Consider the following 20,404-nt stretch of genomic DNA (forward strand, 5'->3'; position numbering starts at 1 on the left):
ATTTTGAGCTCAGCATTGCATATATGAATAGGAAAATGCAAACATATAAATACACTGCAATTTTCATTTTCATTTTGACACTGATATGCTTCCATAGACCAGACACCTCTGACTTTAAAATAACTATTTCAAAATTTACAGAGTGACTTTCAGCAGTGCACACACACCAATTTTAAGTAAATTTATTTCTCCTGACTCAGTCATGCTACTTTTTTCAATTTTAACAAAAAATCTTGCAGCTTTAAATTAATGTCTTTTTTACTGTCAATTGTCAAACAATAATTTATTTGTCAGTTAATTACTTTGGCATTTACACCCCTTGAACATACTGACATCATCTGACTGAAAATCAGGAGATTCTACCAGTTTACAGGTTTCATGATGGCAGTTCAGTGATTTGTACAAATCTAACAGCTGACTGGAAGCGATGACTGCGATTTTACACACACAAACGCTCTCTCTCACACTCCTCTCTCTCTCACTCTCTCTCTCTCCCCCTCTTTATATCTCTCTCTGTCACTCTTTCCCTCCCTCACTGTTGTATGCACTTTACTACAGAGGCTTGGCTATTAATGCACCAGCATGGCCTCATTTTTCACCTATGCCTAAATCAGGGGCTCTGACACAGCTGGGACAGCATGTGTATGTATGTGAGAGTGAGATACAGGAAGAGTGGGACAGTTATTTTGCGTCATGGAATTCAGGTACAAATCCTCTTTTTTTAAAGATGAAACAGCACTAACTTCTGAAAGCAAATTACTATATAAAATAAGTTAAAGGATACACTAAAGAAGACACAGCTGGTGGACAGTTGTGTGGTTTCTTAAACATGCTGGTAATCTTACTCAGTAAATATCACTAATTTAAGCATGTTGCTTATTGCAATACAGCAGCCATTCAGAATACAATTACTGCAGCATCCTAGTTATTCATAAATTCTGATAAGGGGTTACTGCTAAACACCACTAATCATCACTAGAGTGGCTTAGAGGAATTGACATTCATTTTTTATAATACGTCAGATTTTTGACTGAAGTATTGCAAACATCCTATGTGGTTCAATATGTAATTTCAAAACATAAATAGTCCCATCAGCCTTAATAAGCCAATAAGTATGCATTTTATTAAAGGGCCCAAATTGTGGAAAATCCTTTCTTTCTCACTTTTTTGAAATAAAAAAATAATTGCCCAAGTTTCAAACTGTACCATTCACTCTCTACTATATATGGTCAAATATGGAATAGAATCTGTAAAAATATCTCATTGTTTTTGTGATGTCACAAGTACTAACACATATATTCAGCCAACATTCACACTGCAGTTATATAGAATATTTAACCTGGACTGCTTTCTGAATGCAGAACAATTCTGAATGGCTTACAGGTAAGCCAATCAGAACAGAGATCATTTCAATATATCAGTCTTAAAGGCACAGTCTGATTAATTCTAAGAGATAAAGAGAGATTGGAAAAGTAAACATGAGTTACGACTATTCTGGATACATAACACTACACACGACATAAGTGAACTTCAAGAAAAATTTATGATATGGGCTCTTTAACATTGTGTTAATGTTAAGCAGTTTGTTGAACAAAAACACACACAAACAGCAGCGCTGCCACTACACAGCCTTCAAAACCACATGCTGCAGGATTCCACGCTGTGACTGGAACTTTAGGAACAGATTTAGTTGTGATCTATTTGTTTAAGACAAATAGAGCATGTTTTGTATAATTTTCTTCTTTAAAAATGTTATTAATTCTAAATACAGCAATGTTAGATTTTTATGTAAGTAACAAAAGTATTATTAAGGATCAATAAGGATGTTTTTTTTCAACAGGGTTATAGCAGTAAATATTAGCAAGTGGAATTAGAATCTAACCTTTATCAGCAGGATCAGCAATTCCTTCACAATCAGCCACAAAGGTACATGACAAAAAAATACATTATGATGTTGTGGTTATAAAAAAGAATGATCCATACAGGATTTTTTCAGCTTGATCTTTAAAAAACTGAATTCACACACTTTAGATCACAGTCTTATTAAACATTGCTCACGGTGTTATTTTTTTCACCTCAAAGACTGCAACGGCACAAAAAATAAATGAAAAAGGCTCCTGCTCTTTATATTGCATTGTCAGATTATGGCTTTTGAAAGAGTACTGGCATTAATTCTATACATAACATTCAAAACGAGGCTTTTGGCTTGTCTCACAATTTACCTTAGCTACACACAAAGCTATATGGACCCAAAACATTTAGCATTACCACATATACAATACAATCCTCTCTCCACAGTGTCTAAACTATCCTGCCTATTAAACTGATATGATTATGATGGAAACACTGGGAAAATGTAATTATGAAATTACCCAGGATTACATTCACCTTGATGTACTGCACTCAAACAATGGCTTTGTGTCGACCATGCTTAGAACAAGTGCGCAGAGGTTAGCCTCTGAGCTAACAACGTCAGCTAAGCTAACTCTCTCCACCCACCTCCTCTCACCACATGCACACACTACCGCACAATACCACATATCCTTTCACACACTATAACAAAGTCTCCCACACTCCTAATGACAAACTGGGGCTTTTATTGTCAGGGGTTTAGCAACACCACAAAGATTAGCACAGACTCCTTCCCCTTCCTAGCCTCCTTCTCTTCCTCCCTCCCTCTCTCACACAGACCAAAGTGATGTTTGCCACGGAGGCTTGTCACCCCAGTGCTCATTGACTGAATGTCTACTGAACCATCCTGTTCTCCTGCACACCAGGACAACGCAACCATCACCAAAATGGAGTGAAACAGAGAGTAAAAAGTCTGGTCCCCCGTTCCTCCATATCTCTGCTCCTTTCTCTTTCCCTCCTCTCATTTTTATCCTGGTCATGAACACTAAAACATGGAGACCTGCTGCCAGAATTTTATTCACAGCACAGCAAACTCAGTACCCTTGCCAAAGAGCAAAATGGTGGTTGAAGGCTAGTTTTCTTCCCTCTCTCTATCTGTCTCCCTCTATTATTGCCATTATTCCATCAGTACACCACGTTGCCCAAGCATTTGTCATTATGTCATTGAAGACGTCAGCAGGCATAGAATTCACACACCCACTTCAGCTAAATGGCCCAAGATACAGGATGCTAAAATGCTTCTGTACAATAATGCCAGGCAGTAGTTCCCAGGCCTCTGGCTCTTTATGCCATTAAAATGTGCATGAAACATTAAAATGTTTTAAAACATTAAGTTAGTGTAAGGGTGACATTGCTAAATTGCTAGCAAATAGCACAAGGCCTGCTTCTTGAGATCTACCTTCCTGCATCTTTTACCTCCTACCCTATTCCACCAAATCTGATCCAAAAAATGGTGGATGGATCAAATACGTGAAATTTTGGAAGTGAAAGCAAGAAGTTGAAACTCCAGAAAAAGATTGGTGCCGGCTGTTTTAAAAGTCTAAGATAACTCATTTAATTTCAACACTTACCTATCAAGCTCTTCATTAGCTGTATTGTTGTGCTGGGCTAAGGAAACTGCAGTGCAATGCTTTACACTGGCTTAGCAAGCTAGAGCTATGTTGACCAACTTTAGACTCACCATCTTGAAGGTTCCTCCGACCCAAACCTCACACACCTTTTCCAGGTAATCAATTACTTTTCATGTATATTTCACAGTGCATGGCACTTCTGTGTGTCACTTAGAAAACAAGAACAGTGGTGACCAACTGGAGACACCTTGCTGGACGTTCCATTTCCAACCCAAACCTCACACACTTGATCCAGCAAATCAGTAATTTCTTGGGGGGTATAACACAGCCAGACAACCAAAGCAAAACTTCATGTCCAAAAAGGGGATGAAGGAAGGAAAAAAGTCATACTTGACAAGCCTCAATTTCTGCCATTAGATATCCAGTATTGCTGAGCAATTTAACTTGAACATAGTTTATTGGACTAGGTGTGGAGATCTTCTGATGAAAAATGCTGCAACAGCAAAGGGGTACAGCATAAGCAATTGGCCTAATACTGAAGCATACTCTCAGGTATTAGCCTATTAGCCTGCACCTTGCCAGTTATGAAAACCATAATTCACTCCATAGATAGAGTTGTAGAGTCCTCACATACGAAGCAGAATAAAGCACCCTAAGCTGACGTAAAGCATCGCAAAGGTGTCTACAGGCCAGAGGTACAGAGTCGTAACCCACCTGTAGCCGTGATGTAGCCCATGTGGGGCGGAGGGGGGGGTGGAGGGAAGTGCTTGTGCAGCCGGTAGTCCTTCTCACTGCGAGACCGGGAGCGCTCTGACCCCCACTCCGGCATATCCGGACCAGGCCAGGCCCGCCGCAAGTTGGTGCTGTGGGTCTTCTTCATGCTGGGGGCAGTTACCCAGGGAATGGGGGATTGGGGGTAAGGGGATGGGGGAAAGGGGGAAGGGGGAGGAAAGGGACCTGACCTTTAGTCCTTTTCCCACATTGGCAGGGGACACCCAGGCCCTGGGATCAGGCTAAATTCATGGTTTTTCCTCGTACATGCATGCACACACACTCGCACTCAAACGCACACTAGGGGTGAGATGCACTACCCGGAGCTTTTTGGCTGGCCAGGATTGTCTTTCATGGCATGTTGCTAACTCTATGGCAAACATCCGGATTTACACAATGTTGAAGGAACATTAGGCAGCCTTATCCAGTCTGGGAGAGAACCTTATCCAGCATGGGAGAGGAAGGGATGGAGGGATAAGGGAAAGGAAAGGGGGGGGGGGGGGGCAGCAGGATGGCAAAATGTAAGATGGAGCCAGAGGAAACAGTGAGGATGGACAGAACAGGATGCGATGGACAGACAGGCGGATGAAGTAATGCACAAACCGGATTCAGGCAGGGTGCCTCCGAATGGAAGGATGAAGCGGAGGGGAGAGGAGAGAGGGAGAGGGGAGGGAGGGAAAGAATGAGGGAGGGTAGGATACTGCAGAGGGAGAGAGAAAAGGCCTCCGTGTCCAACAATAGCTCCCCTTCAGCGCAGCGGCAGCAGATTCTTGGACGAAAACAAGACAAAAAGCCTCTGCTGGGAACAGACAAAGGGCAAAGAAGCGGAAAAGAAAAAAATAAATGAGTGAGAGGAAAAAGGAAAGCGGCCTTTGAGGTGACCTCGAAACGCTGGAGATCCGAGTGAGAGGCTCTCCAGCTCCGGCACTACTGTGAAAAAAACCGACAGCACTAGCCAGGGGAAGGGTGGAGGAGAGTGATGCCGTAAAAGATGGAGAGAGACGAGAGGCTCCTCTTTTGTTTGGTAAATCCACACGTTTGTTCCTGCATTCATTCGTTCATTCACACGGCTGCATCTCCTCTGCTGCTGCTGTCGCCTCTGTTGCTGCCAGCACCTTCCGATAGGGTGTGTGTGAGTGTGTGTGTGTGTGTGTGTGTGTGTGTGTGTGAGTGTGTGTGTGAGTGAGAGAGAGAGAGAGAGAGAGAGAGAGAGAGAGAGAGAGAGAGAGAGACACAGAGCGAGAGAGTGTGCGCGAGTGTATAAAGATGGCGAGGGAGGAGGGGGGAGAGCAAGCGAATGAGTGTGCGCACATCTGACTGCCGAGAAAGAGAGAGAGAGAGAGAGAGAGAGAGAGAGAGAGAGAGAGAGAGAGAGAGAGAGAGAGAGAGATAGAGAGAGAGAGAGAGAGAGAGAGAGAGAGAGAGAGAGAGAGAGAGAGAGAAAGAGAGAGCGTGAGTGAGAAGAAAGGAAATAATCAAAGAGAGAGAAGGAAAATATGACTGGACCGGAAGGACGGACATTTTTCTGAACCCCTTAAATTATAAAGGCCCTCGCAACTCCTCACTCTCAGAACTACAGAACTTGCATACTAGTTTCATAGTAGATATATTTATTAATTCATTGTGGATATTGGTGGACTGATTGTATTTACTGAATAATTCATAGTAGAAACAGAATTATTCATTGTAGTCACAGTATGAATCATAATAGGTACTGAATAATTCACAGTAGATGCAGCTACAGTACAATTTATAGTGGCTACTACATAATTTATAGTGATTATTGAACAATTCATAATGAATACATAATAACTCATAGTAGTTGCTGAATAGTTCGTAGTGAATGCTGAATAATTCAAAATAGATTCACGTCCTGATATTGCAAAGATGAGATATGGTCCACAGAGGGGGGTGCTTCACTTTAACTTGTTCAACCAATTACAAACTTGATGCTATGACATCACAATATGTGACTGGGTGTGTCTTTTTTTTTTGTTGTTGTTTTTTTTAACAGAGTGAAGCTTCAGCTAATCTGAATCCCCTGGTGAAGGTAAAAGATGTCTTTTAGAAGTTCCTTCTTTTACAACCTCCACCCGTAATATGGTACTGATTTTACTTACACAATTAAATATTTACTGTAGGTAACCTTAATTTTGTTAGTCAATGCCTGATACTACTGTATCTACTGCATCAGCTACTGATACTACTGCATCAGCTACTGTAGTGCTAGGTGATGTACTGTGGTATTGTAGTGCTAGGTGGTTAAGCTATCTGACTAGTCTAATATGCCAGAGTACTCATTTAGCTAATACTCTTATTTTCACTGTTAAAATTTAGCCTGGAACAACTTCTTCCAATATTTTATCATAGAAAAACGGTTGCTGTTAAAGCAATGATGCATGAAACATTATATAGGACAGCAGTGTTAACTCAAAAGCAGTGCATTTTTTTACAGCAATAACAAAGCTATCTAAGAGATCTTTTAGCTTTCTTAACACAATAAGCTAATTCAGTATATTGTACAGGCTCTTAATCTCTTAATCTGACGCCACAAAGTTATACTGACCCAGGGATTTCATTAATTTGTGTTAACCAAAGAGCAGTACCTTACATAAAACAGCAGAGGCAAAGTTCTAGAACTATTTTTTTTAGTTTTCTCACCACAATCAGCTAGTAAGCATATTATACAGACCCAGAAACATCATCCAGTCTGGGAACATCAGACAGTTGTGCTGTCAAACATCTACCATTATTTCACCCCCCCCCGCACCATCACTGGTCTAAATGCATACAGTAGGCCAGTTGCTCTGATCTCTGCAGTGATTAAGTTCATCTTTAAACGCTTGCTCGTAGCCCACCTGAAGACCATTACCAACCCTCTGCTGGATCCTCTGCAGTTTGCATACAGAGCTAACAGGTTAGCTTTGTATGCGAAAACAGTCAACTTGGCCCGGCACATCATTCTACAACATCTCGACAGTCTTGGAACCTATGCTAGAGTTCTGTTTGAGGAATTCAGCTTGGCATTCAACACCATAGTGCCAGAGCTGCTGCAGGCCAAATTGTCCCAGCTGTCGGTGCCAGATCCTGTCTGGTGGATCATGGATTTCCTGACAAACAGGAGACAGCAGGTGCAGCTAGGAAAACATGTCAGACCCTGGACCCTCAGTACCCTCAGTACTCAGTACATCCACGGTGCACCACCATATCCTGGGATCTGAAGTAGGTGATGAACATGGTCTTCATTGCCAAGCACAACAAAGAATGTTGTTCCTGAGACATCTCAAGATATTGAACCTGCTGCAGAGTGTGATGATCCAGTTCTACACAGCATTTATGAAGTCCATCCTCACATCATCCATAACCATATGATTCGGTTGGTCCACTTCATAAGAACAAGCCAAACTCCAGCGCATTATCAGGACAATGGAGAGCGACATTGGGTGTAGACTGCCAATGCTTCAGGACATCTAAAACAGCAGAGTGATGAAGCGCACTGGCAAAATTACAACTGAGCCCTCTCATTCTGGACATCACCTCTTCATCCACTTCCCTCTGAGAAGAGATTCATGCCCATCAAAGCACCGATGCTAATGGCTTTTTAGTGTATTATTTTTTATTATCCCAAGAGCAGTACATTTCATAATAACAGTAGTAGAAAATTTCTAAAATTTATCTATTAGCTGTCTCACCACAGTAAACTACCATATTATGTAGTCCCAGGAACATCATCCACTTTTTACCTTGTGGCGTTGTAGTTGCGTTAACCCTGTGATCTCATTATTTTATGTTAACAGGTGCAGTACTATTAATAAAAACAGCATTAGCAAAGTTTCATAAGAATATCCAAGGAGCATCATCCAGTCCTGACCTCAGAACATCATACAGTTGTGGTGATCCAGGTATTTTATTCTTTTATTTTAACCTAAGAGCAGTTCATTTAATAATAATAACTGTACATTTATGTAGCTTTAGCTTTGGTATATTGACCGAATAGTGAATAGTTTTTTCTTTGTTATTTTTGTTTGAATAGTTTAGACTTTGTTATTCTGAGAACATCATCCTGGGACCTCCCATGCCCCTAGATACATAGATATAGATACATGCATACATAAATAAATAATGAATCTCACTATTCGATAGGAGGAATGGAGGGCATTTAATCATAATAGTGGATATTTTATCTTGCAAATACAACTGACCTTCATTGCCATTCTGAATGATAAATGAATAAAACTGGCTGTGGTGGACAGTAACTAAGTAAATGTAATTCATTACTGTACTTAAGTACTTTTTTCATGTTCCTTCAGTAAATATACTTTACTGAAGTATTTCCATTTTGGGTGACTTTTTACTTTAACTCCACCACATTTCGACATCTAATATCTTACTTTTTACTTTTTGAGAAATATGTCATTCCTTTGGGTTTATGTATGTATAAAAATGTAACATCAAAAGAAAGAAGAGCAAAGCAAGAACACCAATGAGGGCACAGTGTGCACTCTGTTTTGAGCTTGTTTTGAAGTGTTGGACATACAGACCCAGTGCAAGCACATGGTTCTATGTCAGTGCAGCAGTGTAAAATTTTGGGACTGTCCAACATAAATGATGGAACTAACCTAACTCTGTGTAAATAGACCACAATATAGAAATATGTACACATATGTAGTTGTGACTGTTTCTTTTTTCAGAATTTATACAAACACCACTTCAAATTTGTTTTTGCTAGTTTATGTTTATGAACAGAGATCTACAGTTGTAATATAGTAAAGAAAAAATAATTTGTGATCCTGTGAATAACGTTTTTATTAAACTTGTAACTAAGTTGCGAATAAAGTTATTTCAGAGCCACTCGGTTCTGACTAAATTGTTTGCCTTCAGTGTTTTGTGCTAATGATAATTTTAATAGACATCAGCCTCAGACTAATTGATATTCTATTAAAAGACTGGTTTGCCAAGAGAGACACTGGAGTATTTTCACCTAAATTGATTTCATGAAGCAAGAGTCCCGTTACCAAAATTGTAATAGGACCTTCTTCCAGGATAGCTTTTTCATGTTGTTCATTCCTTACTCTTGATCTACACTGAGGTAACTGCAATGGCTAGATATAGAATGAAAACTGGCAAAAGCTTTTAACTTAAATGTGACATAATCACAACAGTCAATATGTTATGAACTAATGCTAGTTAAGTAAGTTAAGGTCAGTATGTCACAATGCCCACTTTCTCAAATATGTCCTCTTCCTCCTCCTTTTGTTGTGTTCTTAGGGCCACTGTTTTTTTTGCAGTGTTTGCTGCTGCTGGCTGTCTTCACATGATTCACGTATGAAAACCACTATATCAGTAATGGAAAAAAACAGTAATAAACTCTGCCTCTTGTGTCAGTCAGTAAGCCAAGCTCTCAAAATGATGTCAATTAATTTCCTTTGTTAATTAACTTCTTTGTCAAATTTCTGTTCCACCTTAGTAGTGTAGTAGTTACATAACAGATGCCTGTATGTAACTCCTGCATCATTTAAGGTGGAATGGGAAGTGTTTAACTTCTGCCTAAAGTTTATTAGGCCTTAATATGCATCATTTAAAGTTTATTAGGCCAAATTAATGCATAGCAGAAAGGCCTGGTTTATACTTTAGAGAACAAAAATAAGAATCTGGCCAACATTAGAATGGCCTTGCACAAACATATACTCTGTCATAAAGAAAACACGCAACATTTTGTCCTTTTTTAAATTCACGGCATACAACATCTGTGTACCATAGGAACAAAGTAACTTAACAATTCTATGTCTAAACTGTAATGCATGCTTTTGTACAATTATTGTAATACATACAATTTTATACACAATGTAGATTAATAGAAATTATTAGTTCATAGAGTACAGCACTAAACAATAGTTCTTGATTATTTAAGATATTCTGTGATAAAATTACAGTACTCACTATAGAGTTCCAAAAGACACCATAAGCAATATCTGCACAATAACTCTTAGTTGGGAACTTCACAGATGGTTTCTATGCTTACTACAGTGGCTGAGCAGCAAAACACAAGCCTAATCTCAATCATGCTGGCCCCTGCATACCACTCCCCACTGCGTCGCTCCAAACCCACACAGAAGACCATCACTGTGTGGCCCAGTGACGGCGACGCTGTGCTGCAGGACTGCTTCGGCTGCACAGACTGGCAGGTCTTCAGGGAGGCTGCTGAGTGTGAGGGGGAGCTGGACCTGGAGGAGTACACATCTGCTGTTCTCGGGTACATCAGCAAGTGCACGGAGGATGTCACTACCACCAAGACTGTGACTTGCTACCCGAACCAGAAACCCTGGCTGAACGCAGAGGTGCGTTCTCTGCTGAAAGCCAGGGATGCTGCCTTCAGGTCTGGGGACTCAGGTGAACTCAGGAGGGCTAGAAGAGAGCTGACTGTTGGAGTCAAGAGGGCAAAAGCAGCATATGCTCTGAAAATCCAGGGACACTTTTCCTCCCAGGATCCACAGAGTATGTGGAGGGGCATCAAGTGCATCACGGACTACAAATCCAACGTTGCACAAAGCTCCAAAGACCCATCCCTGCCTGAGGCCCTCAACAAGTTCTACGCCCGCTTTGAGAATCCTGACACCCCCCCCAGCACCAAACTCACACACTCACCAGGAGAGGAGCCCCTCAGCGTGACACCAGCAGAAGTAAGAAGGACGCTGAGGTTGATCAACCCCCGGAAAGCTGCTGGCCCGGACAACATCCCCGGAAGGGTGCTAAGAGACTGCGCCGACCAGCTCTCGGACGTCCTGGCGGACATCTTTAACGCCTCCCTCATCCAGGCAGCAGTCCCCTCTTGCATGAAGACTGCCACCATCATCCCGGTCCCCAAGAGCTCTGCAGTGACGGGTCTAAATGACTACCGGCCAGTGGCCCTCACGCCGATAGTAACAAAGTGCTTTGAAAGACTGGTTCAGACCCACATCAAAGCCACCATCAACGTCACTGTGGATCCACACCAGTATGCGTACAGGAGGAATCGATCCACAGAGGATGCCATCTCCTCTGTGGTCCACACTGCCCTCACCCACCTGGAGCAGAAGGATTCCTATGTTCGTATGCTCTTTGTGGACTTCACATCTGCTTTCAACACCATGATTCCTCAGACCCTGATAACAAAACTCTCCTCACTTGGACTGAGCTCTTCCATGTGCAACTGGGTCCTAGACTTCCTGACCAACAGGCCGCAGTCTGTGAGGATCCACAACATCTCCTCCCCCACCATAACCCTCAGCACTGGCTCCCCTCAGGGCTGTGTGTTGAGCCCCCTCCTGTTTACACTGCTTACATATGACTGCTCACCTATCCATCCAGGCTGTCATATGGTGAAGTTTACGGACGACACAGCAGTGGTTGGATGCATCACAAACAGAGATGAGTCCAACTACAGGCAGGAGGTGGAACACCTGGAGGGTTGGTGCAGAGAAAACAACCTCTGCATCAACGTAAAGAAGACGAAGGAGATGATTGTGGACTTCAGAAGGGGCCATCATGACCACCTCCTTCTGCACATTGGAGGTTCTGAGGTGGAAGTGGTCGACAGCTACAGGTACTTGGGTGTGCACCTGAGCAGCAACCTCACCTGGAGCAACAACACTTCCACTCTGGTCAGGAAGGCACATCAGCGGCTCTACTTCCTCAGGAGGCTGAGACGAGCTGGACTCGGGAGGGCAGTCCTCACCTCCTTCTACAGATGTGTGGTGGAGAGCGTCGTGTGCTCCAGCATCAACGTGTGGCATGGAAGCTGCTCTGGTGCAGATAGGAAAGCACTGCAGAGGGTGGTGAAGGCTGCACAGAGGATTGCTGGAGTCAGCCTCGCCAGCACCACAGACATTTACACCTCCAGATGCAGGAAAAGGGCTACCTGCATCAGGAAGGATCCCACCCACCCAGCACATGCACTTTTTGTCCCGCTCCCCTCAGGCAGGAGGCTGCGGAGCATCAAGTGCAAAACAACCAGACTCAGAAACAGCTTCATACCAGAAGCTGTAAGGCTCCTAAATTCCAACTGACACTTACAAGAACAAGTACTGTTACAGGCACTGTCACTTTAAACCGCACTGAGACACTTTATCTAGACACTTTATCCACTGCTCTAAGTCAATATCATGCTGCTATAGCAAACTTGCACTCTGGACTTCATATTGCTGCTAACTTCCTACTCTCCCTCTCTTGTGTACTTCTATTTATTTATCTATTTTAATAACAGCTCTTGGGTGTAAACTGGACCATGAGATCTTAATTTCGTTCCACCTCATGTACCATGTGATGCGAATGACAATAAAATCTCCTTGAATCCTTGAATCCTAAGATCACTGTGTGCAATGCAGAGCATCAGCTGGAGTAATGTAAAGCCTGCCACTGCTGGACTCTGGAGCAGCACTCATTTTCTGGAGTAATGAATCACACTTCAACATATGGCACGTTGACAGATTAATTTCAGTTTGGTGGATGCATGAGAATAGGCCTTCCCAGAATGTAAAGTGCGAACTTTAAAGTTTGGTGAAGGAGGAATAATGGTATAGAAGTTTTTTCATGGTTTCAGCTTCTTTGTTATTGTGAGGGGAAATTTTAATTATGTAGCATAAAATCTAATTCTAGAGAAACGGATTGCTTCCTGCTTTGGGAAACACTTTTTCTTGTTTTGGCAGGACAGCAACCACATGCACAAAGCAAACTTTATAAAGAAATTGATTTGGTGTGGAAGAACATAAGTCACATGCACAGAGCCCCTCAAGCCCTACAGTACTACATTATAGTCTGCTCAGCCCATAAGTCAGATCAGCATATGTACTATATAAAGTCAACAGTTAGAAAGGTTAATTTATATTATTAAACATCTGTGAGCAAATTGAATGCATTGCACTCAGTAAAATCATCCAAGAAAAAGAGCGTATGGGAGACCCACACTCAGCAATGTGCTTAGCTGTACCTCCAAAATGACAAATTTGGGAAATCTGATGGCCAAGCAAACAGTTTAAACTCTTCATCATGCCCCTCAAACTATTCCTGAACAATGGGTGCAGTGTAGCAGGGCAAATTATCCTGCTGAAAAAGGCAACTGCCATCTAGGAATACCATCAGAATTAAAGGGGGAACCTGGCCCACAACAGCATTTAGATATGTAGCACCTAACACATACACTTCTATATCAAGATATTTTGATATGCAATATCATCAATATTATCACGATATGTTGCAAATTATCAAGATATATTGCCCATGGTAGCGATGATCTCACAATACTGCAATTCTGTGTTACTCTATACACTGCAGGACAATCCTCTACGATATATCACAATATCAGTGTAACTAAAAAAAATAAAATATCCCTAAATCAGCAAATAGCAGGAATCATATATTTATTAGTGTCGGTTTCATTGAATTGACACAATGTAGAACTAAGCTTTATGCCTCTTTAACACACATTCACTGACTGTGTCATCACTCCAATGTAAAATAGCCATAAACTCTCAGAAAGCAAAACAGTTCTGGGGTTAAAATGTCTAAAGGTTCATTGAAATCATTGAAATCTTTTCTAACTGTGTAAACAAAAATAAATATATACAAAAAATATTGTTCCAGGCAAAAATACACATTTCTCTGTCTAAATATTGGCAGCCCTCAGGAATATAAGTGGAAGTTGTGCTTTTGAAAACTGTGTTAATTGTAGGCTGACTTCCAGTTGCGGCAACATTAGCTGTTTTCTTACATTTACATTTATAGCATTTAGCAGACGCTCTCATCCAGAGCGACTTACAAGAAGTGCTTTGTCTATCTAGAGAAAGTGTCTTTTCTAGTTACCAATAGCTTAGAGAAAAGATCTCAGAGCTCAGATACTGCTAGAAACAAAAAGTCACTGTAGATACCGAGAGAAAAAGGAACAGAGTTGAACACACTCTGTGCCATTCGATGCAATACGTTACAATAAAATACAATATAATAAACTACAATACACAGTGCAATACAATACAATATAATATATAAGTGCACCTTATAGTTTTCTCAACAAACAGATTGAGAAGATGACAAAGACGGAGTCTATGCCTCTTCGTTGTGTTGCCTGTGTACCTGAGTTTAGCAAGACCTGTCCAGCAAATTGCAGTCTTTGTGTATTTCATTCGTCCCTTCAGTGCTGTATGAGCTGAAGTGGGCCCAGACCTTTGACCTGAAAGAGAGTGGTGCCTGTCTGATTAGTTTCCCCTAATGTCTACCATTTCTCTCCTGGAAGTTCCTTTTTCTTCATTGTAAGTTTACCCTATTCATTTGATTAGCACCTTAATGCCACCATGTGGAGTTATGAAGTAGTGAATTTGGTAAATCAAACTGGAGGGTGTGTCTGCATCAAGCATTTACAGTGCATACATGTTTCAATAAATAAACCGATATTGTAATAAATACTTTTATTATTTACCAAAGCATATTTATTAAATTATTGTAATAAATATATAAATACTGTATCAGTACGGGAATAGGCTTGTCCATTACTGAGGCCGAAGTCGCTAAGGTAGTTAAGAAGCTCCTTGGCGGCAGGGCTCCAGGGGTGGATGAGATCCGTCCCGAGTTCCTCAAGGCTCTGGATGTTGTGGGGCTGTCTTGGCTGACACGCCTTTTCAACATTGCGTGGACACCGGGGGCGGTGCCACTGGATTGGCAGACTGGGGTGGAGGTGCCTCTTTTTAAAAAGGGGGACAGGAGGGTTTGTTCCAACTACAGGGGAATCACACTCCTCAGCCTCCCTGGTAAGGTCTATGCAGGGGTACTGGAGAAGAGAGTCCGGCTTATAGTCGAACCTCGGATCCAGGAGGAGCAGTGCGGGTTCCGCCCTGGTCGTGGAACACTGGACCAACTCTTTACCCTCTCCAGGATTCTAGAGGGTTCATGGGAGTTTGCCCAACCAGTTCACATGTGCTTTGTGGATTTGGAGAAGGCATTTGACTGTGTTCCCCAGGGTGTTCTGTGGGAGGTGCTTCGGGAGTATGGGGTACATGGCTCTTTGCTACGAGCCATTCAGGCCCTGTACAACCAAAGCAGGAGTTTGGTTCGCATGGCCGGCAGTAAGTCAGACTTGTTCCCAGTGAGAGTTGGACTCAGGGCTGCTCTTTGTCACTGATTCTATTCATAATTTTCATGGATAGAATTTCTAGGCACAGTCAGGGGGTGGACGGTGTCCGGTTTGGTGACCTCAAGGTCACATCGCTGCTGTTTGCAGATGATACAAGGATGGTACAAGGGAGCGGGAGATTAACAGGTGGATTGGTGCTGGGTCAGCAGTGATGCGGGCTCTTTACCGGTCTGTTGTGGTAAAGAAAGAGCTGAGCCATAAGGCAAGGCTCTCGATTTACTGGTCGATCTATGTTCCCACCCTCACCTATGGTCATGAGCTTTGGGTAATGACCGAAAGAACGAGATCGCGAATACAAGCGGCCGAAATGAGTTTCCTCCGCAGGGTGTCTGGACTCTCCCTTAGAGATAGGGTGAGAAGTTCGTCATCCGGGAGGGACTCGGAGTAGAGCCGCTGCTTCTCCACGTTGAGAGGAGCCAGTTGAGGTTGTTTGGGCATCTTGTTAGGATGCCTCCTGGACGTCTCCACCCAGGAGGAGAACCCGGGGAGGACCCAGGACACGCTGGCGTGACTATATCGCCCAGCTGGCCTGGGAGCGCCTCGGAATCTCGCCCAGGGAGCTAGTGGAAGTGGCTGGGGAAAGTGAGGTCTGGGCCTCATTGCTTAGGATGCTGCCCCCGCGACCCAAACCCCGGAGAAGCGGTAGATGGATGGATGGATGGATGGATGATCAAAGATTATATAAAATGATACAGAACCATCATTATATGTAGTTCTAAATCTCTGAATTAAGGATGTAATTAATCTAGATATTGCATCGGACATTTCAACCAATACAGCCCTATAGTATTTTTTGGGTTAGTGCAGATTGTGTTCAAAGATGGAATTAAGAACTGATAATATATGAAGATTTATAATCCAAAAAAATTCAATACAAATTTGTTGTTATGATCAGAAAAAAAGGTGTAGTACAAAATAATAATATTATTTGCTGTCTGGCATCATCATTATATTAATGGCACAAAAGAATGCATTTTATTTTGGAAATATATTTTTTAAGTTTCTGCCAATGGCACACATATGTTTTACGTCCTAAATAAAAAAATACAGAGACAAATATATTGGTGTTATCTTTTCTACATGATATAGTTGATACAGTAATATGTTGGTGAACAGTCATTCTAAAGATGGCCACATTCAGATTTTTACTCTCTGAAATATAAGGAATAGTGCAGACACTCTTTAAGCCAGGTCTAAATTGGCATATTTACCCATTTTAGGCAGCATCCAAATATGAATGAATTGCACAACTTTTGCAGTAAGATTATTGCATACAATAGTATACAATGTTATATACAAACATGTTTGTGCTTTGTTCTACTTTAGGTAGGGTTATGTCAACTTTAGGGGTCTTTTTCCCCTCTCCTATTGGGAAAGTGGGTAAAATTCCTCATGGGTGGGTTAACGTGAGCTTACAAATAAATTCACACATATAAGCACAAAAGTCAGATTCATGGGTTCATGTGTAGTAGTTAAACCAGCCCTCCTTCCCCACCTCACGTGGAACAGCTAAGGTTTGTTGATTGTAACTTGTACAAGGGATAGAGATTAGATGAAAACTACTATTCTGACTTACTGTTCCACCTTAAATGATGTAGGAGTAACATTCAGACTAGTATGTAATTGTGACATTATTCAGCAATCAGCAAAAAACTTAATTAACAACAGAAATGAATATATTATAATTAACATCAGCCTTGAGAGATCAGCATTCCAAATCGGCTACTGACTGACACAACACAAGAATGAAAAAGCTACTGAAGGAGGAAGAGGACATATCCAAGAAAGTGGGCAGTGAGAAATACATGCCTTAACTTACTTATCAAGCATTACTTCATAACATATTGACTGTCACATTTAACATAAAAGCTTTCACCAGTTTTCATTCTATCAACAGCCACCACGGTTATCTCAGTGTAGATCAAGAGTAAGAAATGAAGAACACAAATTTTAGAAAAAGCTATTAGCCAATACTCATAGTAGGTCAAGCTTATTTATTTATCACATGTACTTAATGTTATGCCCAATTTTATTCATTGATCATTCAGAATGCCAATGAAGGTAAGTTTTATTTGCAAGATGAAAGTACTGTAAGTCAAGACTGGATGATGTTCCTGGGACTGCATAATATCTCAGGTAGTTTACAGTGGTGAGAAAGCAGTTTTAGAACTTTCCTAGTGATGTTAAATATACTGCTCCTGGGATAATAAAAAATAATGAAATCAACACAACTGTATGATGTCCCCATATCAAGACTGGATGATGTTCCTGGTACTGCATAATATAATAGCTAGCTTATAGTGGTGAAAAACCCATCAGTTTTAGAACTTTGCTACTGCTGTTATTATTAAATGTACCAAAATAAAATCCCTGGTCAACATAACTGTATGATATACCCAGAACTAGACTAGGTGATGTTCCTGGGACTGTAAATTTGCAGGCGAGCTTAATATGACGTTAAAGCTAATAAATCAATTACAGAACTTGGCTTCTAATAATTATTAAATGTACTGCTCCTGGCTCAAGATAAAATAATAAAATCCCTGGGAAAACAAACAACTGTAAGACATGCAGGTAGGCCAACTAGACAACTGCCCTATTCTCTATTTATTTTTTTTGCTTTTTACAGGTCATACAACACGAATACAAAAAAAAAACATTCCAAAACAAAAGTACTAAAGCAACAACTACAAAGTACAGGCTTATAATCGTGAATCAATATGCAAATAAAATAATATGAAAGGAAAATGGAGAAATGAAAACAATGAAAAATCAAAACATTCATATAAAAAAATAAATAAATATATAAATAAAGGGGAAAAGGAAAAAAACAAAAAAAGGTGTGTGTGTGTGTGGGGGTGCGGGGGGGCGGGGGGGGGGGGGGGGCGTGCTTGGGACTATTGTGCGTTCAAGAGGGGGGAGTATCAAAGTTCTCCGCAGGAAGCTGTGGGACGGACCTGAAAAAGGTGATGAAAGGTGACCAGTTGTCCACCGAACCCCTCAAACTAAACTTGATCTTCTCGAGGTGCAAGAAGAAAACAACATCAACACCAGAGGGAATGAGAGGGAGGAGAGCAAGACTTCCAGCTTATAAGAATCCCCTGCCTTCTCAATAACAGAGCAAAAGCTATAGATTCCAATTCTCGGGAATTCAACCGAGTACTGCCGATGTAAATACTAAAAATAGCTAGTAGAGGGCAGGGACTCAGATGTTTATTAAAGACTGTTGAAAGAGTAGAATATACAAAATCCCAGAATCTCCCCAGTTTGCGACAAGACCAAAACATATGAGAGAGGGTCGCCGGGTCCTCGTCGCAGCAGGGACAGGTTGGCTTAACTTCCAGATAAATTTGTGCTAATTTAGCATTGCATAGATGTTTAGTCTTGCACAAGAGGATGAAGAGTTAACTCTAGCCAAAGCTTCAGTCCACCATCTCTCGTCCAACTCAAGTCCTAACTCCGCTTCCCATTTAGTCTTGGCATCTTTCCCTCAGTTTTTTGCAGTAAAAAAGTCCTCCCATGGGAGTATAGGATCAAGAACTGGGAGTGCTAGTTTGTCTATAAATGAGTGCATAGCAATAGTATCAGTCGGGCTATCTGAGGTATATAATGAAGAGTAGTAATTTTTAAAAGCCTTGTTGATGTCTTTAGGATGAGTCAATACATTTCCATGAGTGTCCCTAACTTGGTGTATTAGTCTGGACGCAGCCTGTCTCCTTAACTGATGCGCTAGTTAACCATATTCATAAAAAAATATTTTTTCACCATATTCATAAAAAAAACCTTGAGAACGTAAAATAAAGGCTTCAGCATATTTTGTGGAAAACAAATTGAATTCTGCTTGTAGGTCAAGCCGCTTTTTAATTAATTCTGGAGTTGGACAGGAAGAAATGTGACTGTCTAAAGATAATATCCAACTAGAAAGCTCGTCCACCTTTTTCTTGTTGGTGTTCTTAATATACGAGGCATAGGAGATAATTTCACCAAGAATAACAGCTTTGAACGACTCCCAGAGCACTGAATTCGAAATAGAATCAGTTTTGTTAGTGGTTAAAAAAAACAAATGGAATCCGAGATCATTGTAAAGAAATTCTCCTCTGAGGGTAGTGTTGGATTAAAACACTGTTGAGGGCGGTCTCTCTGATAATAACTGAAGGTAAAATCCAGCTGCAGTGGAGCATGGTCTGAAATAACTATCAGCAAATACTGAACTTGGGTAATAAACTGCACGAGCTCGCGATTGACAAAAAAATAGTCAATTCGAGAAAAGGAAGAATGTACAGGAGAGTAGAAAGAGAAAGATCTTGACTGAGGGTGAAGTTCGCGCCATGGGTCAACTAAGCCATTTTTCAAGCAGGACAACGATGATGCCATTTTTGAGGTTACTGTTGACGTCAGTTTTGATCAATCTAGTGTGGGGTTCGTAACACTGTTAATGTCTAATTAATTTATGCTAATTTAGATCAGGAATTATGGACAGCAACCTATCCATAAAATCGATATCATCCCAATTTGGTGCATATATACACTGCTCAAAAAAATAAAGGGAACACTTAAACAACCCAATATAACTCCAAGTAAATCAAACTTCTTTGAAATCAAACATTTCACATGCTGTTGTGCAAATGGAATAGACAACAGGTAGAAATTATTGGCAATTAGCAAGACACACTCAATAAAGGAGTGGTTCTGCAGGTGGGGACCACAGACCACTTCTCAGTACCTATGCTTTCTGGCTGATGTTTTGGTCCATTTGAATGTTGGTGGTGCTTTCACACTCGTGGTAGCATGAGACGGACTCTACAACCCACACAAGTGGCTCAGGTAGTGCAGCTCATCCAGGATGGCACATCAATGCGAGCTGTGGCAAGAAGATTTGCTGTGTCTGTCAGCGTAGTGTCCAGAGCCTGGAGGCACTACCAGGAGACAGGCCAGTACACCAGGAAACGTGGAGGAGGCCATAGGAGGGCAACAACCCAGCAGCAGGACTGCT

The 20,404-nt window shown here is 41.4% G+C and overlaps 1 protein-coding gene across 2 annotated transcripts in view; it reads right to left on the minus strand.

The window, feature by feature from the left end:
* Positions 1 to 20,404, minus strand: part of stox2a (storkhead box 2a) — a 150,141-nt gene that overhangs the window by 82,260 nt on the left and 47,477 nt on the right. The window contains exon 1 of one of the 2 annotated variants that reach the window (XM_017709050.2): positions 4,197 to 5,444. The exons of the other annotated variant lie outside the window; for it this stretch is intronic. Within the exon in view, the coding sequence (XP_017564539.1) occupies positions 4,197 to 4,362 (166 nt within the window). The 5' untranslated portion in view covers positions 4,363 to 5,444. Of the gene's footprint in view, positions 1 to 4,196; positions 5,445 to 20,404 lie in introns of those variants that run through there. 2 annotated transcript variants of the gene reach the window in all.

This window comes from Pygocentrus nattereri, chromosome 5, assembly GCF_015220715.1.
Source record: "Pygocentrus nattereri isolate fPygNat1 chromosome 5, fPygNat1.pri, whole genome shotgun sequence".
NCBI classification, from domain to species: Eukaryota; Metazoa; Chordata; class Actinopteri; order Characiformes; family Serrasalmidae; genus Pygocentrus; species Pygocentrus nattereri.